The 23,391-nt window shown below is 43.0% G+C and overlaps 1 protein-coding gene and 1 long non-coding RNA gene across 5 annotated transcripts in view; both read left to right on the forward strand.

The window, feature by feature from the left end:
- The window catches only part of Mesr6 (misexpression suppressor of ras 6), a 764,580-nt gene extending 743,211 nt beyond the window's left edge, over positions 1-21,369 (forward strand). The window contains exons 6-7 of one of the 2 annotated variants that reach the window (XM_076423801.1): positions 18,581-18,799; positions 21,135-21,369. In XM_076423801.1, the coding sequence (XP_076279916.1) occupies positions 18,581-18,799; positions 21,135-21,264 (349 nt within the window). In that variant the 3' untranslated portion in view covers positions 21,265-21,369. The remainder of the gene's footprint in view (positions 1-18,580; positions 18,800-21,134) is intronic. The other variant, XM_076423800.1, reaches the window with a different exon arrangement.
- Positions 747-17,195, forward strand: LOC143208887 (uncharacterized). Of its 3 annotated transcripts, none has more exons than XR_013008998.1 (3): positions 747-989; positions 1,046-1,244; positions 1,501-17,195. It is a non-coding gene; the product is annotated as an uncharacterized LOC143208887 (long non-coding RNA). The 3 variants fall into 3 exon arrangements; XR_013008997.1 differs by having other exon boundaries at positions 786-1,244; positions 1,501-3,772; positions 3,885-17,195; XR_013008999.1 differs by having other exon boundaries at positions 797-1,244; positions 1,501-3,068; positions 3,195-17,195.
- Positions 21,370-23,391: the final 2,022 nt, after the last annotated feature.

Raw genomic sequence — 23,391 nt, forward strand, 5'->3', positions numbered from 1 at the left:
GGATATACAGCAAAATGCTAATTGATAATAAATCTGTACATTTCTCAGACCAAGAAAGAGCACTTGGAAGCATAAAATAACTTGTTCGCAGTTCCAATTTCTGTAAATTAACTTCCACAGCGATCGGGAGTGGGATCCTGAGCGTCCTCCGTCCTAAAATTTTCATGGAGACATTATGCAATCCTGCGGGTGGTGTACCATGGGGTGTAGTTGTTCCCGGAGGTTGTTCGGGCGAATCCACGAGCGATCGAAGTCTCTCCGTAGCCGGCAATCGACTTCACAGATCGTCGGAACGGAAGAAAGGGCTTGGGGAGCGGCAAGAAAACCGTATCCCGAACGAAAATGGTTAAATTACGTCCGTACGCGGGCAAGAACAAAAAGGAAGAAAGCCGCGGACTGAATCGACGTGCACGTGGAACAACGTGGCCAGGTTCTCTCCTCTCTTCCTTCTCTCTACTCTCTCTCTCTCTCTCTCTCTTCTCCTTTTTCCCCAACGTCCTCTCATCCTTCGTATCGCATAGACGGTAGCCGCGTAAGAGAGAGTATTTATACATAACCAACTTTCTACGGGGTTTGTCGTAGCAGCCGTGGCAGGAACAGAGGGGGCTGGGAAGGGGGTGGAAAGGGGGAGGGGAATTCCGAGGGTAACATGGGGGTGTGTTGCTCTATCTAACGTCGCTCATGGAGCTCGTTAGCGTTGCCCGTGGCAACACCCTTACCTTCGCAGACCCGCACCCCCGACCGCCAAACCAAACCAAACCCTCGTCTTGCGAGTAGCCTCCGTTGGGGTGGAGTACGGGAGAAAGAAGAGGAAAAAATATGAGGGGGCGCATGCGTCCCGGTACGCCACCATTCGCCATCGCGTCATGTGTGCGCACGGTGTCCCGTGTTACGGCGACGATGGGGGAGGGCACAAAGAAAAATTCGGGGCCGTCTGGAGATCACAAGGAGGATTGCCGACGATTGTTTAACAACCCCTCCGACACCCGGTACTATCGCGGATCAGGCTACGGTACTGGCTAAACAAATTCCTGTTTTTTGGTAGGAGCTGGCGAAACTTCATTTCAACCGCTGCATAATCCTTCGTGGTGAAAATGAAGCAAAAATACTGTATTTGATAGAAGATTCATACGGTGGTATCAATGACCAGAGGGCCACGGTATATCGGCCCCTGATGCGGGCGTACTCTGCTACTCGATGCATACGTCACTGGTTCAATAAATTCTCGTTTTAATCAAGACGAGGTAACACTTTTATTCGTTCACTGTGGAGTTTCTCTTTATATCTGTGGTTGTCAGGACTTTGTTGTCCATGGTTGTCATGGAGTTTTATTTTCAAATCGGGCACGAACTTATGCAATCATCTGATATAATGTAAGTGTATACTAATTGTGTACAGTAGTGTAATTTATTGCTCGATGCATACACCATTGGCTAAATAAATTCTTTAAAATTCCTCATGCTATAAGTAAAGTAAAAATAGGTACTATACACATTTCAGAATCCACCATCTAACAATAAACCAACAACCAAATAAAACTATTAATCAGATGGTTCGCAGCATCGACTAATAATAATTCAAAGGACAGGGGAGAGCAAACAAAGTGCGAAAGAAAGCGAGGGATCGAAAGTTGGTGCTGGCAGTGCATCAAGCGACGGGTGAAATTTGCTTAGCCGGTCGAAGACATCAAACGGGAGACAAAAAGTGCGTTTCCGCGTCGCTGGCGATCATCGGTGTCTCTTTCGTTTTTTGCCAAATTAAATCGGCGAGCATCTCGACCGGAAGTCTCCGGACACCCTTCGACGAGAGGTATCTCCGGTTCGATGCGCCGGCTATAGCAATTTCATTCGATTCGGGAACACGAAACAGCGGCGAAGAACTCTAGAGGGCTTCGGTTGGCTCCAGGTTGGATAGGGGGGGAACATCGAAATTAATAACAAAGTAATTCTTTATTGCGCCGAAAGATAAGACCGGTGATATTAATAATGGCATTCGCGTTGTTCCTGGGCCGCGGCGGATTTCATTAAAAAGCGGGCGCCGCGATGTGAAGAGAGCGAGAAATGAGAGAGAAGAGAGAAAGACAGAGAAATAGAGAGAAGAAGAGAGAGAGTACAGGTCGAAAGGGAAAGCGGAGAAACGGGAGAGAGAGAGACGGGGCCCTGGAATAGTAGAAAACTGGTGGAGAGGAAAGGCAGGGAACCGCTGCGTAAGCCCAGGCCAGATCCGCTTAGGGGATGTAATTAAAATCGGAAAAATGTGTTTAATGAATATTCATTTGTGCCTCGATCTGCTGATATTAAGCGGGCTTGGCTCGATTCGCTTCGAATATTGCCATCCACCCTCATACCGACGGCGTGCCGGCGATTGAAAAAAAGAGAGGGGAACACACACACATACAGAGAGAGAGAGAGACAAAGTATAGCCGTGAAAGAGCAAGAGAGAGAGATTGAGATATCGGATAGAAAATAGAGAGAAAAAACCAGGAGGAAGTCGGTGGGCGGGTTTTGCGGTGATCCGAAACCGAGCGCGGTATGGTATCTCTCTCTTTCTCCGATTTTCGTTTTCGCTTTTATTTTATCTTGCACGACAGTATTTTTGCACGGCCGAAAATCTATCGGGTGGCCGGGGAAATATGGCACGCGCGGTCGGAAGCGTCGCGATACGATAAAAATTCACGAAGCTTGAAAAACGAGGCGCCGTTTATGCCGGGAGCCGAGCCGAAACCGCGTTATCTCGCGTGTCCCGCAGATTTATGGCGAGGGATATCAAAATAATTGGATACCACGAGAATTTGCTGTCTATAAACAGCTCGGCCGACGCTTCTCTATCCTTCCTGCGGGAGTACTTTATGGTCACGTTCTCATTAATTCTCGCGGGCCGCGCCGAGCCTCTGCAAAATGTATAGACGCCCGGATAAATGATTCGGAAACGCCGATTTCCTCGGTTACCGCTCGAGAGATTCTGCTGCACGTTGACTCTATCTCCGGCAATTTTCGCAAAATTTTTGGGGTGCTTGCCGAGGTTAGAAAAAATAGTTTTTGACCACCTTATAATGGAAGAGTTGAAAGGTAATTAAAAATACCTAACTTTGCGAGTGTTTTTTTGCGACAACTACGTAAGATGTTTGAACAACTCGAAAAGCAGGTAATACAAGCACATTAACTCTACTCCACATATTTTTTTCAAAATTTTAGGTCATTGGTTAAGGGTAGAAAAGAATATTTTTTGTCAACCTCATCACGAAAGAATTAAGTTACCAGAAGGATTACGAATATCAAACTTCGCAAGTGTTTTTTTCGACAACTGTTCAAGATATCCGAACAAATAAAAATGTAAACAATAACTGCGCATTGGCTCCACCTCTTGTAATTTGTTAAAAAAAATTTCGTTAATGAAAGGTATGTTTCGAAGTTTATGCAACAGCTCAACATGTGATCGAATGGAGCCACAAGACGAAACTATGCGATTTAACCCGAGACAGTGCAGACACGGCTTAAGTTACTCCGTATATTGGAAAGTCTAGGACACGATTGGACTCCAAAGTTGGCTCAAAGCTCTCCTCCCGAATGTTCCGCTGCCAGTGTACTGAAGATCAAAGAAGAAAAATCTCTTTGTCTTCGGCCGGGGATTTCCTGAATACTTCGGAGAGCAAGGAATATTAAAATCTGGGGAATTACATTTTTAGATCGGTCCAAAACACTCAGGAATGCTCCACTCTAATTCAAATTTCAATGCCTTGTCATTCTATACTCGTAAACAATTTTTCTGAAAGGCAGGTAGTACAATTTACAAAAACAGTCGTTTTCCTCAATTCCTAGAACAATTTACAACAGCTAGAATAATCAATGTATAAATTTATCAAAAAATAATATTAATTTCTCCAGGAGCAGTGAACTGTTGCGCGCAGATTTCTGGCATCGTTCGGAAACCCCTGCCGGGTTACATTCCCGTAAATAGTATTGATATTCTCGGGACTCGAAGATCGAAGGAGACCAATCTCCATATCAAGATGAGCTCCCTAAAATATATTTGAGACGAATCTCGCGGGCGTTATCGCGAGTATCTCGCGCCGAACCGAAGGGAGACCTTATTCAACGTCATTTCTTTTATCGATGAACGGAGAGAGGATGGAGGGCCGAGTTCTCTCTCCTCGAAGGAGGAAATCGTTAGGAGAGCGACATGCAAATTCGTTCGAAAGTTTCGCCCACCTCTGGCTCTAGCACCCTCTGGGCAAGAAAACCGGGACAAGGGTAGAGAGAGGACCCTCGAAGAAGACAGAGGAGCAGCCACGGAGGAACCAGAAGAAAAAGATAAAGACGGAAAAGCTGCTCGCAAATGTTTTCTGTTCCTGGCTGCTGGCTATTTATGCGCCCTGGAAATGAAACGTCGCGGCGATCGCCGTCTGGCCAACAACGAATCACTATAATCAGCGAAAATCATGTACCTCGAGCCACCGTGCGACAAGCATTTTCATATCTTTCCTCTAATAAATCTGACATGTTGTACGATATGTTTAGTAACAAAAACCAGCACCCATGAAAATTGGAAAGTTGCTTCTCGAACCTTGCAGGTCCTAACAAAAATGAACACGGTTGACGTATCAACATAAAAATACAATGAAAAGAGCGCCCAAGCCCAAAAGACAATAGTTTCGACGCTTTAGCCAAAGAAAACCAGTTCAGCAATTTAGCTAGCAGCCAGGTAGCTGAGGATTTCTTTCGGAATTGTTAAGTGTAGCCATCGAAGAGCCTAAACAGGGCAGCTAAGACGTCGAGGACGGTATACAGAGTGGCGGTAAAAATCGCGAGTCTCGACGCAGCAACAACAGCACAATTCCTGCAGGTTGTTGACAAGAGGCCGGCAGTCTGCCTCGGATGCCATTTGCGTTTCCTCTTTCTCCTGCTTTCGACCGACAGCCCCTCTGAATCCCCTCTAGATGCGTTTATCTTCCATACCCTATTGATCCGTAAGTGATGGTGCTCCGGAAGGTGGAGGGTGTCCCCTGACCGGGGGTAGATCGGTGCCGAGGGGGTGAACGCGGGGGTAGAAGGTGGGCTTCCACCGTGGAGTAAACCCGGAGGTCGTATTCGTACGATTAGATCAGGAAAAATAAAGCGAGAGAGAAAGAGAGAAAGACGGCGCGGGAGAGACGGCGGAGAAAAGATGAGAGCCTCTAAAAAACAGGCTCGCGGAATGAAATAATAATATTAAGATGGATAGGGACGAGGGTGTAGGTTCTTCTGTAGGTGACGAGGGGTGAGGGAAGGGACGGGAGGGGCGAGAGGGACGACAGAGGCTGACAGTGACGCAAGAAGCTTTTTCATCATTTTCAAACCGCCCTGGTCTAACCTCTCTCTCCCTTGAAACGGCCCCAAGCAAATCCATACGCGGCCCTACCTTCTCTCTCTTCTTCTTTTTTAGCTCTTCTTTCTCCAGAGACGCGCCTCCTACACCCTCTATATCGCGGGGGATGAAAACCCGGCTAACCAGGTAGACTCGAAACTCTCGCGTGTAACTCGCGTATTTAATATCGACAGCGTTTTTACGCTGCGAACGATACTTCTACGCGAGTTTCCGGTCGATTCGGGGCAAGCTATCCAGCTATCGTGTACAGCGTGTCCCACTTAATTACCCTCGTACGCTCGACTGAATCAAAATCCGTAATTTCCTACAAAGGATCTTCTCAATCTTGATAACCGCAGAACAAAAAAATTCGAGATCAATCGATTCAAGGAATCCGGTAGCTCCAGCGTGAATTAATTTGTTTTCTAACGTAGTAAAACCAATTTTTCTAATTGCTGATACAAATATTAACCTTCGTGTACTATAGAGTATAGACCGTGTGTGTGAGGTCACTCACAATTTCCATTCATCTGTGTCTCAGAATTTTTATTTTTCAATTTCGTTTAGAACACTTCATTAGCAACATATAAAGTAGAAATAACTGAATTGAATTTTTATTTATCACGTGTATGTATGTAATAATTAACAATGAGCATGAAAAGAATTTTAAAATGTCAATAATCTTTGTTGCGATTTTTAAAATATTTCTGTTTGGTTGTTGTCGCATGCAATTTATGTAGAAAATTTTTATTTCGGATGAAGATCTCCAGTCTAATAATAACGCAATAAATATTAGCGGCCCGGAAGACCTTCTACAGTGATTCCGTAAGTTTCAATGTCTGTAGTACTTAAGGGTTGAATTTTTAAATCCAACATATCACGAAGTGTTCGATTTCTTTTCGAAAATGTCTCCCCCGTCCATCTTGGAAAGTCAGCCACCCCACAGCAGGGGTGTATACCCCGAAATGCCCTAATGCTCCACATCCCCACAGTGCGGCCGCAGCGGCCATCTTAGCGAAACACCCCCATTGAACGTCAAACTATTCGAACGCACCAGCTTCGCCATAAACATCGATTGAAACTTCCTTTGCAGTTTGATATTCTCTCACTTTTGATTACAATACTGTACTATTGTCACTGTTTATTTCACATTTTCTCTCGTCGAAGGATACGTGATGCTCCTTGGAATTTCTCGCACTGGTTTATTTACCACGGTGTCACGTGCTCTTGTTGTTTGTTCGCCGAGAACGAGTTAGGCGAATGCGAGTTGCTTGAAAACTGGTTGCTGGAATCCAAGATGGAACTACAATTGGATCGGACGCGGACGAATCGAACGAGAGGGGATGACATTATACCGGTTCCCGCCTCTAGGGATCCCACGGATCCTGCTTCCTTTCCGGTTCCTGTTTTTGTAAATTCCTATGAATCCACATGTCGGCTCCGACCGCGCAAAAAATCTTTTGTCACTACGAGCTCCCTGCGAATGAATTAAAACGGCTCTGGCATCCTCACTATGCCAGCGAGGCTGTAAGAACATGTTCGTAATTTTACTGCAATCCTGTGTTCTCATAAAACCATTCGAAAAATGATGATAACTTTACGTGTTAACCCTTTGCACTCGGAGCTATTTTAACTCTAAAATTAAACGTCTCTACCGACCTAAAATATTTCCATTCTCTACGATTTTTTTAATTTGGTGGATATGAAATTGATGTAATACCTCATACAGTACTTAACTGTTTAGTAATTGATTTGATAATAACATATCTAATAATGTAAACAATATTTTAAATAATGGCATATAGCAATTTTTGTTAAATTCAATTCTAGTATTATAATCAGTGAACTGCGATTTCTATGCATTTATGACAAAAGTGAATTGGTGAAATACCAAACTGTGAATTTTCAGAAGAATTCATTCGTGAAATTATCAAAAGGGAAAATTTCACTTTTATGCAATTTCTACTTGCAATTGATTCAGTAAAATCAGGCTGTCGACTATGTACCAAGTCATTCCATAAGTGATGCGAATTGTCTTTTACATTTTCCAAAAGAAAAATCACCACCTCCACTGGATTTCCATCATGCTACCGCAAATATGTATGTTTCCTTCCAAAAATACGAAAGAGAATTTGCAATGCTCGTGGAAGAACTTATTACACTCGGAACAAATCACGGAAATTCAAGCGCCGACTTGCAAGAGAAATTAATGAATTTCTGATTTACCATGGAGCTAAACTACACTAAAAATTGCTCGAAACTTTGCTAAAGATCGTAGTTGTATCTCGCACACACGCACCTGTCTTGACCGTAAGAGACGCGATTATGATTGAGCCGATAAGTGGTAGCGAAATATTTGAAAGAAGAATTTGCGGATTGAAAGAGGCGAAGGACGAGTGGAAACGCGGGCCCGAATACGCGCGGATGACTGAAACTATTGGAGCAGGTTTGAAAGCATAGGGCCCCCACTGGCCCCCCGTTATCCCCTCCTCCTACTCCGACGTCTCGAGCAACCAAGCCCTCGGATTCATGCCCAGTTTTTATCGCGGCGCTTTGTTCTAGTCCCACGGTGCGACCCTTTGCGCATACATCCCATCACAATGTGTCGTTTTTTCTTGTTCCGGAGCCGGTTCGCGTAATGGGCCCTTTGCACAGCTACCTTGAGGGCTCCTCTCCTACAGGACCAGAGCTCCGGTGGCACATCTGCCGGAGATTCGTTTAATTTCTGCAGTCTGCTCCTTCTCATTGATCCTGTTTCATACAATTAACCCTCTTCTGACTGGGCTAAACTGTGCCAGCCATTTCCGAGCTTTAATATTCACAATCTTCAGGTTTTTTATCAACACCATGAAACACATACAATTTCTAGTGAACATTAACGTAGCTCGTTTTAAAGCTATAACTAATGCAATATCCACACAACTTGCTTCCCTTTTATTCCACGTGCTAAAAACTTATTGGGCAACAGTATTGTCTCGTGTGGGTAAGCCAGCAATATTATTATGCAATATATTGTGCCATATATTGACAATAATATTAATCGTCTAATATTAATCGTCTGAAATAAAAATCCCACTAAGTAGAACGAATTAATACTAGCCAATCACTGGTTTTTATAAGAACGATAGTTTTTGAAATTAAATATTCACTCTTTAATGTCATTAAGATATTATCTACCTTACTATAAAATTATAGTTACATTTCACTCTATAAAATTGTACTACACCACCCCGTAATGAAGAATTACAAAAGCGAGTACATAGTTCGTCTCGTGGTATTTTTAACTAGAAATTGTATAAACTTTATACGATCTAGAATGGACAATAAGTTTACCCGGTTAGGTCGTATCAGATCGAAGATTGAACCTTAAAAACCCGGATATTGACTTTACCGGAGCCATTAGCACGTTACAAGCGTCGTTACCCTGACTTGATTAGACCGTTGGGGTGCATCGGGAAATCAGCTACGTCCCTGCACTCTTGTTATTGCATTTGCATGCTAACACACAGATTCGTGCCTGAGAATCTAACTCGTATAATGCTACATGTACAAAAGGAGAACGAAAGGCGCGACCCTTCTTCGCCCAAATAATGCGAGGCTCTCTCCCTTCTCTCCTACGTATTTTTTTTATTTTTCTTCTGTTCGTGACGAGCATAGTCGTGCGTGTTAAGCGTCGTTTTTCATATAGGAGCGGTTAATTCGTGCGAGATCACGTCGCCGGCCTCTGTGATCCACTACAGATCGCAGCCCGGCGTTCAGATCGGTGTTCATAGATCAGGGTCAACGGAAATAAACGTCGTCGGCTATCCTTAGTAATGGGGATCGTATATCTTTTTCCATAAAGCGCATTCTATTTTGGATTTGAGGACAGAAAAATTAATTTATTCAACTAACCTCTGTAAAACAGAAATATTTTCGTTGGCAATATTTTGCATCAGCTAGTACATTCGTTTATTTGTAATATTTCTTTTTACATTAATAATATTCAGAACGAGTTGATCCTTTCTTCCTTTTAATCTAGAAGTTTCAGCCTATTTTATCGATTTAATATTGTTTCGAACGTCGATAGACATCGAATTCTTTTCAGCGCCCCCAGTTACACCTGCGGAAGCTCGCGCGATCAACAATTTTCGCTAAGAATCGTTTATAATTTTGCATCTAGGCATATTCCATGCTACTTTGTTCAGCTTGGAAATTCGAGAACGCTTCGCTCTCGCTAAAAACCAAAGAAACATTTGTTTATCCTCGCCCGTTCAAGAGTTGCAAACTTTTTGCCACAGAGTCCCCGGCTCTCTCCACCGCGCGGCGTATCGCTGAGCGAATAATTGCCCGTGACACCTCACCCGGGGTTACCAAAAACGTAGGCAACTATTAATCGGTGGTCAGAGAGCGTTTAGGAGCGTTTCCCCCGGAGGGGCGAACGGCGAAATGTTTAGCATATTAAAAGAGAACCACCCGCGGGGCTGGTATTCATTTGGCGCTGGCTGGAGGATGCTGCGAGCACGCGGAGAAAAAGGAGAAGAAAAAAGAAAGGAAAATAAGAGAAGCAAGTTAATTGGGTGAGACGAATCGATAAGAGATGTTAATAAGCATTCCTCGAGGACCGAAACCGAAGTAGCTTTCAGCTGTTCGCCGGGAAAGACCGAGAGCCGACAATGAGTACAGGAAAGACCAAATCGTTCCTGTCGCGTTGCTAGACGGCGATAGGGGGTGAGGGGGGGGGCAACGGGACCGGAGTCGGAGAACAGGGTTCGAAGTTGGAGCCTCCACCCCTTTCGTCCAGTCGCGCCCCCCCCCCGCCCTCGATCAAGGATAATTGCATTAATTTATTCCCGATCTGCCGCAGAAATTCCAGATCCTCCGAGCTAATTACGTTATTAAACGACCCTGCGCCTCCCACCTCCTCGGGATTACGTCTCTCGATAAAATTCCACGAGGAGCAAAACGACCGACCCACCCTCTCTCTCTCTCTCTTTCTCTCCCCCCCCCCCTTCATCTCTCTCTGCTTCTAGTCTTTCTCTCTCGTCACTGTTAAATTACAATTTGTACGAATCACGACCGCGGAAATGCACCCCAGGACGGGGACGTTGAAAGAAGTCGAGAGTTCTTAAAAAATTATTACTACCCGGCCGCCGTCCTCCCTCTGGCCCGTATCAGGGGGCGACTCGGCATTCACCCGGAATCGATAGAGCCCAGTGACAAAGGAAAAGTTCGTTAAGCCGTTCCCGTACAAATTGTCGATTGCGACCGCAATTAAGACGCCGCGCTACGGAATTCTACGACTTAAACGGTGCCCCCTTCTCTGGAACTTCTGCGCCGAATCAAAGGTCGCGGAAACGTGACTTTCCAACGTTCACATTGTCGCTGAAATGATTAAATATATTAATCACCGAGTTTAATCTCCGATCGGCGCAGCAGCGATCATCAGCATCAGTCGAAGAACGACGCAATAAAGACAATGCCCTGCCCTCTTACTAAGCATGGTCATTAGTCAAATTATGGAGCTTCGTCTTGCGGGCTTTGTTGCATTAGTCGAAACACAATGCGTGAAAGACAATAGACTTTCGCATTTCGTCTCTAAATTTCGTTGGAAAGCCTCCTGCAAAATAAAAATATTTTTAACTGGGTCCGGATCAGACAAATTAAAATTGAAAGTCATATAAAATATTTCACAAGATTGATTTTAATATTTTTGGGTGTTTGACGTTGATGCCAGTGTGCCAGAATTTGCTCCCCACCTAAAGGAAACGGGTTCTCCAGGTGGGGATAGCGTGGGATTATTCCAGGAGGCTGATCCACCTTGTTTCCAGCGCGATCGTGTCTTGGAATAGGTTAAGACAGCTGATGGCATCGCGCAGGATACACGATTTGCATACGGTCCTGATTTTAGGCACATCCGGATCGCGTTGTTCGTTTCGGCAGGATCGAAGACGCGCAACCCTTACACGCTTACCGCATGAAATTTATAATTAGTAGGGGCTGGCCGCATGCAAATGCTCGCGAAAATACCAGCGGCGTATTATGTTACACGCTTTTAAATATTCCTGCACGACGACGACACGATTCTCACGACATATTTTACACTTTGCTAACTATCTCACCCCTTGAAAACAACCAACAAATTCTACTAACCCCATACACTGTAGATTACAAAACTTTCTCCTCGATCGCAGTGAATTACAATTTCGTTTCTATCGATACCTAAGTCCTTGAATCAATAAAACTGATTACATGATCAGTAACAGTGAATTTTAAACATTTCTAAAATATGCCTTAGCCTGCAGAATGTGTATTAGTTAATTTTTTCGCGCTGCCTTCTACTTTAATAACTTCGTTTCAAGCTATTGTTACCAGCAACATTTTCTAACACGTCTCGACGATGGAAAAAGCACGTCGAGAAGAGGACGCACGGTACATACTAAAGAGAATAATGGCCAGGCTAATAAATTGCACAGCCGTGCACCTTTTTAACGGCGTTGATCCGGCCGAGAAGCTAAGCGATTGAAATTCCCTCCGTTTAATTGGTACCGGTCGAACGTTTCAATCCGGCAACGGAATTCGCCGGGAACCCTTCCCCATAAAATTAATTAATTAACGACCGATTCCGGCAACAACTGAGAATACGCTCCGTGAAAAATCGTCGCACGAACAGCTCCGCGCCGCGCGCCGTCTGAAAGCGGAGCCACGAGGGCAAAACGCGCAGAGAAGGGAGGCTGTGTCCCGCTGAGCGAAAATTTGCATACGCGTTCGGTACTTTAATTAGGTTACGCCTAGAAAACGGGTTGAAAGTTCACACACTTCATTAGAAATTCGAAAGAGCCGTTTCGTTTTGATATATGCGCCCCTTTCTTCTTGTTTTCTTCTCCCCGTAACTCGACCCTCGTTCCTTCCGCTGATAATTGAATACGGAAGACTTTTCCGGCGCTCGAAATTTATGCTCTGGACTCGCATCTTTCTCCATCCTAATGGATCGACAATTTTTTCTCCAGGCACCCCAGAGTACTATTGTGCAGTTGAACAAATGTGCTTCTGTTCAGGAGGTACCAACAAAATAAAAGAAATATCTAAGCTTGTAATAAAGTCGGAGAAATTTTGTTAATTTTTTAAGAGTCAATTATCGTCAGCAATGCGGATGCTATTTGTGATAGAATGAATTGTTGGTTGTGCTTGAAATGCGTGTATTCAGTGTGAAAATTACGAATAATTGAAAGGGGCACCAGAAGGAACCTGCAGTCGATGATCTCTTCGGCTCGAAGTGCACGGTGCATCAAAGCGCAACCTGCGCGTCCCTCGGTGCAGCTGAATGCATCGTGTATCGACAATAGTGTCGATGGTTCGATGGGGATGAATATCTATTGATTGGCAAAGCCACCCCTCAGAATCGCCTCGATATATAGTCGTATACCTGCTGCCACCCCAAATATGCTCGTGCTACCTGCGAGTATGCAGCAAATTATCCTGTTTTCAGTGGCACGTGCCGCAAGTCAGGTACATTCACTATAACGCCTCTCCTTTTCACTTTCTAACAGCTAATATCGATAACCATTCACCGAGTTATAGCTAAAACTCCACAATCACAGAATCACAAATCCATATTTTAAATAAAGCAAAATAAGATCTCCATTCATCGACTAAAAATAGAAAAGATTGTTTGCGATAAAAGTAAAATGAAAATATCATTAATTCTCATTCGTAAAAGAATCTGTGAAATTAGGGGAGCAGTCCTCAATTGCTGCGTGTATAAATTCTCATTTTTTTTTAAGAACAGTGTTATATCGTGCAAAGAAAAAATCTTTTCAGCTCACCCCCTTGACAGACGTCGGAACGAATGCTTCGTAGCAATCTCCATATGGTTATTATAATTACGAGCACAGCCGAATGCGTAACGGACGCTTGTATTAAATAGCCGCAACCAGTTTTTACCTCGACGATCACACGCGTGATCGCGGCTAGATCCACATCCATTAAAAATTGGTAACTCGATACCAGTGTATTGTCCTAACGTGCGCTCGATACACAGGCCTGAAAAGTTTGCTCAGCTATGCAGGAGAGGCCAAGAAAGCGATACATTTATTATGCGACCGCGCGGTCGAAGGAAACGATACATTTACTATGCAGGATCGCTAAACAATGTTCCGAACGGGTTTTACCGAGTTTGTTCATGCGCTTCTTGTCATGTTCGATATATTCTCAGACATTTCTCTCTTCACTTCGTTTCGGTTCAGCTTTCTTATGCAAATTTCTATTTTCGTTAGTCTTTCTTAAAAGTTCAAATTAATAGTTTCAATTTTTTTTCGTAAATGTCGCAGTTTTATTGAAATTTCGCTGTATTCCGGAATTTTTATCTCGGGAACTGTATGGACGATCGAGATGAATCTTTTTTTCTCTTGATCTAGAGGATTTTAACTATTTTAACAAATTAATATCGATTAGATAGTTGATTGATATCGAATCATTTTCAACGCCCCCATTTACGCACGCAAATGCTCGAATTAATCACTTTTAATCAACAATGTTCGCTAGTAATCGATTATCATTTTTTATATGTATACATTTTTATATGTATACATACATATATGTATATCTGGAAAATTAAAGGACACTTCACTGCTATTAAAAACGAATGACACATTGTCGTATATTCATTTGTTCCGAAGTTACAAAATTCTTACCGCGGTTAATGGGGTTGAAATTTTGGGGATTCGTTATTAGACATTATTAGACAATTATTGTACAAGTTCCTATTTTCCTAGATTATTTAAGAAGAATTAGAACGGGGAAAAAGAATTTTTGTGGACTAAAACGTTTCTGCTGTACAAGAGAAAAGGAAACTATCGATTTTCTATACATATAATATCTGCGTCATCTTACACTTAAAAAATTCGCAGACGTCATAAATGCATAAATATCCGCAGTCTCGTATTCTGTTTTGCAAATACTGTTACCTAGGAAATATTTTCCAACCGAGATTCGCATTTTCTATACCAATCCCAGACGAATATTCGACCAAAACGAGAATCACATTTCGCTCTTCCTCTGGAAGGAGACATATTCGCTCGGCGAATATTCTAATATCGCTCGGAGTATCGATTACGTTCGTGGAAGCTCGTTACAGAGAACAGTGAGAAAGAGAAAGATAGAAAGAGAGAAAAAGAGAGAGGAGAGGAAAAGGCCCCCTCGTATCCGGATACGTTCCTGTCCTGTCAGTCGTATGTCAACCCTCGTTGTTTTTTTGCCGCGCTCTTAATAATTGATCATCTGATTACGATACATTATACCCCCTTTTTTTCTACTTTGGTACACCGTCAGAGAGCATTATTCGTGCACCGAGGGAAACAGAGCGAGAGAGAGACAGAGAGGCAAAGTTTTTCTTCCGTCGGCCGGGCGAGGGACGATCATTTGCATATAGGCCCCCTTATCGACAAATACACCGGGGGCGCCCCTCGTAATGAGGGCTCCCTTCCCTCGCTCTTCATCCCTCTTTCCTTTATTTTTTTAACGTGGACCGCCATTGTCCGTTAACTCATTCGACGTGGCAGCGTGGACCAACGCTCTCGTATCTCCCTTCCTTCCTCGTTATCCTCTTCATCTTTCCTTCGCCTTCTCTTTGTCCCCCTGCCCCCCCCCCTCTCCCTCTCACTCTTTGTCTCTCTCCCTCTCTTCCTGTTACCGTTCGCGAAACGTGTTAAGTAGAAAAAAAACTGACGGGGTCGAACCGGTTGCACGTCAGAAAATATGAATCATACAGATAGAGAGGCGCAACCGTGAAAGCGTTCGAGAGACTCCACTGTGACATCTGCTTTTCGAAATAAATATTGGAAAAAAATGTACTGGGGAGAACTAGACGAAACTTCGTGGCGAATGCAGTTAGGATTGCTGGGTACACGAGAATGATTATATTAGTTTTGCTAACTCCGTTGTACAGTTATTCGGCTGACAAAATGAAACTAACGAGCTATCATTTTACATTTAACTGCGCGGCATATAATAAAAATAATAATCACAATCCATCTTGCCTAAAGATGGCAATATTAATTTCGCCAAGCTTCTTGTGCTGTGTTACTTGACCGCGCGATAGTTAAGGAACGCGTCATTTTCGTTGCGATTAACATTAACTATTAATAATGAACTTTGAGCCAGCGGGTATTTTCCAGGATTTTCTGGGCAGCTCGCTGGCAGTAAAGTACTGTACACGGCTGGTTTCGTATCCTCGAGAGACCGATCGTTACCGACTTCGTTACACAACTGTTAGGATAATCTGCGGTGAGAATCATGAGCCGTGATACATGTACACGAGCATGTATAGGTATGTCCGGCCCCGAGGGTGAGGGCAGGTGTACCCGCCGAGGGAATAATTAATATTCAGCGAGGAAAAAGTGGGCGAGAGCCAATGATGGTCTTCTCCGATGAACAGTTAGCGCGTTAGCGAACGGGCGCATCGCTTCTACTTAGACACGCAGCTGGTCCTCGCCAGGAAAGACACCGGAGTCAATTATGTTCGTCTGCCTGTCCTTCTTGTACCGTAATTGTTTAACAATTCGATCCGGTATCACCGACGATTTTACGCCATCGATTTTATCTCAGTGGTTCCTCGCGTTTTATCCAACTATGAGAGAATCCTTTTTCGGACGTGACTGGGCAAAAACATGATTTTTAATTGTCTAACATTCGATTGATTCTATCTTAGTGGTTCCTTGCTATTCTCGAAACTTCCGACGATGAGAAAATCCTTTTCTTTGACATGACTGGGTAAACACATGATTTCGGAGCAAACTTCCACAGAAATTGATATGTTAATTTTTAGGTATCCCTTAAGACACGTTGCAAATCCTTCAAATTGAATTTAACAACTGGACAAAAACGGAAAGGCGAAACATGAATCACTGAAAGTACCACAAGAATTTCAGAATTCGCTTAAGTTATTTGTAACTTATTAACACTTTACCTACGGAAAGCCTATTAATAGGATCTTCAATAATTGTGCTGTGTCAAAAGAAAGCATAGAAATTTTCTTTTACATTGCAATCTTAAATAAAACTATTAGATGACGTTATTGAGGGTGACTTGTTAGTTCACAAAGGAAATTGCTGTTAAAAATTGAAGAACATTGTGATACTGTTTTTAACGAAGCAAAGTCATTAGGGGATAAAATCAATTTTTGTTTTACTTCTGCTTCTGACAATCAATGCAGATCATTATTAGAATATTAATTCGAGTAACTGTATTTATTTCCCGTACGAGGTGAAATACAAATAAATGATGTTTCTGTTTTTGTGACGTAGGTGTTTCAATTAGAGCAACGGTTACATCGCTTTGTGGAAGCCGGTCAAGGATACTTATTCCTCAAACGAGGTGAAACGATAAAGAAATTTTACGAGGAAATTGAATACAGTGTTCGGAAAGTATTCGTAGACCGTAATTAGGCGTAATGCTAGGGTGTTCATTATGAAGCCGTGAATTTCAGAAATTCGTGATGCAGGCTTTTGCTTTCGTAAACGGATATTATCTGTAACGAGCGGTAATCACGGTGGCGTGCCAAAGTGTTCAGCGGCAACACTTTCCTACAACGCGTTTTAGTGAATATTTATAATTACGCTGTTGCCTGATAGACTTCGCTCTCGCATTTCAATGTATCAATTTCAGACACGCGATGCGGTAAACAATCGCGTCGCCGTGTTCAAAAATCTATGTTATTTATTCGCTTAAGTAAATTCTATTAACTAGAAAAACGGAGAAAAAAGGAAAAGAAGAAAATTCAAGCAACACGTTACGTTCAATCTACATCAGATACTTGCATTAAAATTGAATATACAATCTTAATATGGAAGTGAAAAATTAACAAGTACAATTAATGTTCTCTTAAAGAACAAATGTGTGGAAATTCTTATAAAAACATTCATGATAATAATACAGTACAGTATAAAGATCTATGTGAAATAGCAAATTTCACATAGACAAATTGTATTGCAAAGGCTTTGTAAGGAGTAATCGAAAGAAAGGGATGTCAAAATTGGTATAGTTGATAGTAGAAGCACCAAATGCATATGTTATCGCCTGACGTTCACTTTTATAAAATTAGAAGCCAAGTAAAAATTCGCGTCAGAATCAAATCTTTATATTTTAGAAGCCTTTGGTCTCTTGACAAAGGCTGCAGAATTGATGGGAGGAAGCGCCAAGTAAAATTTAGATATCTACTTTTGTCGAGTAGGAAGCAAATAAAAATTCGTATAAAGACCTATGTGAAATAATACAGTGACAAATTGTACAATAAAGGCTTCGTAGGGAATAATCGAAAGAACGGGATGTCAAAAGTGGTATAGTTGATGGTAGAGGCAGCAGAAGCGATTCGACGGTCGCGCGGCAGTCCGCTAACACACATACTGGCAATCTTTGGGTGGAATCTCGGTAGCCTTGATAACGAAAGCGTGTACGTAGCGCACGGTGCAGGACGAATTGCAGCCACAGAAAACGAGGAAAACTTGGGATCAGATAAGGGTGAAAGTGGAGGCGAGCGCAGGGCATAAAAGGAGTTCGAGAAAAAGAGATAGCAGAAGAGGGAGCGGAGGGAAGCGGAGTACAAATTACGAGCACCCGGAAACTGGTCTCGTGGCCGTGTTAACTTTCGTCGCGTGCCCCCAGGAAATGCCTCAACTTTTGCAGCCGCGTGTTATCGTCCGCGCATTATAAACTTTCCATTGCCCCGGCCTTTCCCTCTCTATTCCTTTTCCCTTTCCTTGTTTGCCTTCATTATTTACGACACTTTAACGAATTTTACGCGGCAACCTTGCCGGTCGCGTCGTTACCCTGCTCTCGAAAGTGAAACACCTTCGCGAAATCTTCCGCGATTCCCACGTTTTTTCGTATTTATGCCCACTTTGCGAGCTCTGCGTCCTAATAGGCGTGCTTTGTTTTAACACTTTAATCACTGGGCTACGGATCTTTACGTAAAATAAAAATGTTCCGCATTGATTGCGAGAGAAGCAGGAATAAAATAAAAACTGATTTCATCCCTTAATAATTTTGTTGTACTGAAAACGACAATACATTCTCATCGTTTACTGGTTTATATTTCTCCCAGCTAACTTCGTCATAAATGCATAGAAGTCCGCAGTCTATTAATCACACTGAAATCACCAATTGTTGCGAGTTTCTCAATGAACTGGTCAAACGCAACACCCCATTATCATTTATAAATATGTTAAATGTGTATTAATATAAACTGATATTTTATTTTCAGATTCGAGGCAGTGCAACTCATACACCGCGAGTTGACAAAAGTTTGCAAGCAGACGGACATCGACTGGAAGATCATACACGATGCAGGATGCACCAGAGATGACACCGACTTGCCCCATCACGTCACTTCGCGTACAGATCTTGATCGTTTGATTACGGGAACTTTCAGAGCGTTTCTGGCTGCTCTACCCAGCCCGCCAACAATTGTAACCATCGCCAGGTAAGATAAAAAATATTGAAATAATTTTCAATGATATTTAAAGCGCTGAATAGAGCACATCGTTTAAAATTAACAAACCGTAATCTACAAATGCACCACATTCGCAGTCTTTTAATAGACTGCGGATTTTCATGCATTTATGAAGAAATTAACTGGATGAAATATAAAACAGTGAGAAATGTAAAAAAATTCAAGAATATTGTTATATTATTTAACTACAGCTTCCAACAATCGATGCAGAATATTTTTATTTTGCATAAAGATTCACAGTCTAGTAATTAGACTAAAGTTTTAGTTCTTTATGAGAAAAGTGAAATCCGCAGTCTAGTAATTAGATTTTATGACTTTACGAGGAAATTCGGAAGGTGAACCATACAACAGTAGAAAAATTAAAACAATTTCAGTTTCAATTTAGCAAAATTATTTTAAAAAATGAACGAATGCCTGATTCCTGTTCCTCGAAGTCAATGGTGGGAAAGTTTCATTTTCTATGAAAGTCCGCAGTCCACTGATAATCGCGGGGCGATTAACCTTCATAAATAAGCGAAAGAAAAGTTCTCGATGTATGTTAAACGGAGGCTTCTCCATTTCCTTCGGAAGCACGGGGTTAGAGAGTCGCAGATGGCGCGGCCAAAGATGCTAGGGGGGTTGAAAATCGAGAAAAAGGGAGGACCATAAGGGAGGCATGGTTGGGCCGGGCGAGGGGTGGGTTCATGGAGGCTCAGGTACCATCAAGCCCCACCTTCTATGTGGGTAAGGGGTGGCCTCCGTCAGGGGTGCACAAAATCAAACAGACCAAGCTTTCGGCGGTCGTTGTCAGATGTCTCTGTCTTCGATGTCCTGCGACAGATAGGTACTAATTACTCCTTTATCTTCCTGCCACGCTCTAGTTGGCCGGATGATTAAGGCGAGACGTGGTAATCCGTTTCTCAATTTCTGCGACCCCGTAATAAACATCCCCATACACGGCCGCGTACACCAGGAGAATTGTAAAATTTATGAATTACGCGTGGGGGATGCTGGCCACGGCGAGAGCTCGTTCCGCAGGAAACATTCGTCCCCTTTATGGATTCTTCCGGATAAATACTTAAATCTCGTTTTCCACAAAATGTCCTGTCCTCTCAATATTTTATGACGATGCTCGCAATTTTATGAACTGTTAATTATCAGGCTGGAAACTCTTGTTTATATTAATGCACGAGCCGGGCTGCTGTTATTTATTGCTATTTATTTATTTAAAGCTATTCGTGGGAAACCGGCTTGGCTGGGAGAACAACGAGAACCATTGGAATAATTTATCTGTCTTCGATGTATTCGGTTCTTTGCATTTTTCATAGATGAATTTGCTGTTTATTAATTTGTTGCAGGAAGTGTGTATGTCCAATCAATATTAGAGGGTTCATAAATTCTCGAAAAGATTTCTATTGCATTCATTAACTCCCGCTAGTCAGACGTTCTTCACAATTTAATATAATTAACATTTACAGCGCAAATAACTATAAATTAGCCACCAACAATTAAGAAATAAATGAACAAAGTCTTGGAGAAGATAGTTGAATCTAAATTCTAGAACGTCTGTTAAGTGCTACAAAGAGAGACTAGACAAAAGAAAAAATGATAAGCTATTGAAGATGTCAAATATGTTGTTTAACAACAAGATCGCGTGGGCGAAAATGGCAACGCTAGCCGTAAACGGTTGAGTTGGCGCCATCTCGCGATGAAATTAGGGAAGCGCTATTCGGAATTCCGGCTGTGCGAGAAAAAAAATCGATTTCATCGTGTTCGGCCCACTTCCAATCCCTCGCAATCCGCTCCTCTCTGCTCCGGCACGCCTCGCTTCCGGCGAAGACGCGAAAACGCTGCCGGATGTCGCCTCTGGACTGCACCGAGGTTCTCTTGCAGCTTTCCAGGCTCTCCGAAGAAAAGCAAAAAGTCAACCGCCGACGATGAAATCAAATTTACCCCTTAATGATCACTAAAACTCGTTACGTCCACGGATTACGCCTTATCAACCCCTCGATTATTCGAATCCTCGTTTTCCATGGCTAAATAATAGACTCTGCTATCAACCCTTCGAAAACGACAGTTTCAAACTACTCTACTGTCGACAATACGACCCGTCGAACAATCGAAATTATCAATTACCGAATTAAACGTCTGACAACCTAAAATTTTAGGCTATAGCCACACGAAAGTCGTGTTTATTTGTTTATTCATATGTTTGTAATACAAAAAAGATTAAGTATGGCTGACCTAATTGGATCTAAATGTTTAGTAAGAAGATAATTACGTAAAACATCAGGGGGTACAATTTGTTTCAATTTTGTTGCTTCAGGTCGAGCGAAGATGAGTATTGTCCACCGGAAGACGTCGATCTGATACAAATAGGCGTCCTCGAGGAGCTTCGTCAGCGATTAGGCGACATAGACGTTAAGTTGACGTACCAACAGGAGGAAACATTCTAATCCTACTTTCCAACATAATAAATATCCTCTCCCTTCGAAATAAAATGTATGGGCTCCAATAAAGATTTTTTTAATATTCGCATAAGAATGATTCCAATTTCTTTAGACTTTTCATTCAACCTTGCTGCGTTCCTTGGAACTTTCATGATTCCTTAACATTCCTATTTCGTTGACACCATTACAATTCTTTAATATTTTCAGACCTCGTTCCTCTTAATTATCCCAAAGCCTCGCCAAAGACTATAGCGTCTATCAGTTTACATCAGAGGCGTCGAAATGATCAGGACATGTCAACGAACACTACAGTTTTCGTCTTCGAGTCCGACGAATCTGAAGAGCCAATTAGGGGATGAATTACACTCGTCGAAGAGAGGGATAAGGCGAAAAGTCCGAGTTGTGAGCAGTGCATCGAATCGATGGAATACATCAGATGATCGGGCGACCGAGGAGGAAGAAGGAAACTGGCTTGTCTTTGATCAAAGCGGCGATTTACATAAGATCGGTGCCACTGGTCCATTATAAGGACTGAGCACAATGCCAACCTGAAGGTTAGCGTTTTTTTTTTTTTGCACCCCTGCGCCCCTAGACGGTTCCTCGTTCCAGGCAGTCGGCTATTTGCATACCGTAGGGCTAGTTTCCCACACGTCTTACCCGGGCGATCGTTAGCTCGCTCTCTTTCTTTCTCTCTCGCTTCCTACTTCTCTTGTTTCCGTCTCCCTCGACTTCCTCCTTGCTTCCTTTGCCCCTTCCGTTGCTCGCTTCACAACCCTTTCAGCCGGCAAAGACAAAAAATTTGAACAGACTTGGAAAAAAGACGTCTTCCTTCTTCTGGAGAATACTGGCGTTTCCTGGTGAGACTTCTCTCCCACTGACAGCCTCTATGCGCTGTCACTGAGGGAGAATGGTCTTCTGTTCATCCCATTAGAGAATTTCTGCGTTTATTGTAATTATTTTTCTCTAATAATTCTTTTTGTGGAATTATCTTAGACGTATATCTCAATAACCATCCCTTATTGCACGTTACAATCATTTTTCTCTGACTCCTTCTCTTCAATCTTCTAATTTATATAGTTTGTGTCACAACGAAGCCGTAAGTTATTCTAACCCATCATTCAACCCCTTGTTTTACCATTCATTTTGTGACAAAGCTGAAAAATATTATGGAGAAAGGAATTAGTTCATCGGGATAGTAGAATCTTAAGAAAATTGTGTTGACGTACAATTAGGGGTGGTTTTCGGTGTCGCGGATCAATTAGCGGGAAAACTGAAGTCTTGTCGGGCTCGTTTGTTTCATGTGCGGCTAATAGTTGGCGGGAATGAGTCATTCCGCAGTTAGGCGATGATAGAGAGTCGCGTTTAAGGGGTTGTACGGTGGCAACGGGCGATAACGGCGTCGAATCAACGTGAAATGGACAAGGTGAATGCGGAAATGCGGTCGCGAGGGAGGAACGAGATTTAAAGGAGCCGCAAGAAGAGTTTACGAGCTGCCAACCTCACGTAATGACTGTCGTTAACCACGGCGCGAGCCTCTCGAACGGCGGAGCCAGACTTTTGTATGCTAATGACAGGGTGGTCCGATTTCACCCGGCCCGGGGAGTAAAAAATCTTGGGGGTCAACAGACCCATCGTTTCGCCCGAGTTTTAAGTCTCCCTCGAGCACCATTGACCTCAAATTAAACACGGGCACGACCTTCGACCCGCTGAAAACTTTACGACGCGGCCGGTATACATACCCGTACTTTTCGCAAATTCATTGACGAACACGGAACCCCGAGAGCCCAACCCCCCTCCACCTTTCTGCCAACCACTCGACACAAGCGGCGAGCTCTCTCCTATTCGTACGAAATTAACTTCCGGTCGGGAGACTCGAGATGCCCGTGGCAAACTATGGCAAACGCTTCAAGGCCCTTGGGATAACCGGCACACCACCGTTCGCCCGAGCAACACGCGTATTAATATTCATTAAATTACACTCATTGTTCGCACCTAACGAGAACCGCGCCGCGGACCTGCTAACCCAGAAACCAACGATCCGAGGTAATCACAGACATTGTTATCATTTTCCTTGGAGCACTTCAAACGCTTATTGTTTGTTTTTTTTTTATTACGCTCTAAAGGGAGTTATAA

Source organism: Lasioglossum baleicum, chromosome 5 (genome assembly GCF_051020765.1).
Source record: "Lasioglossum baleicum chromosome 5, iyLasBale1, whole genome shotgun sequence".
Classification (NCBI taxonomy): domain Eukaryota; kingdom Metazoa; phylum Arthropoda; class Insecta; order Hymenoptera; family Halictidae; genus Lasioglossum; species Lasioglossum baleicum.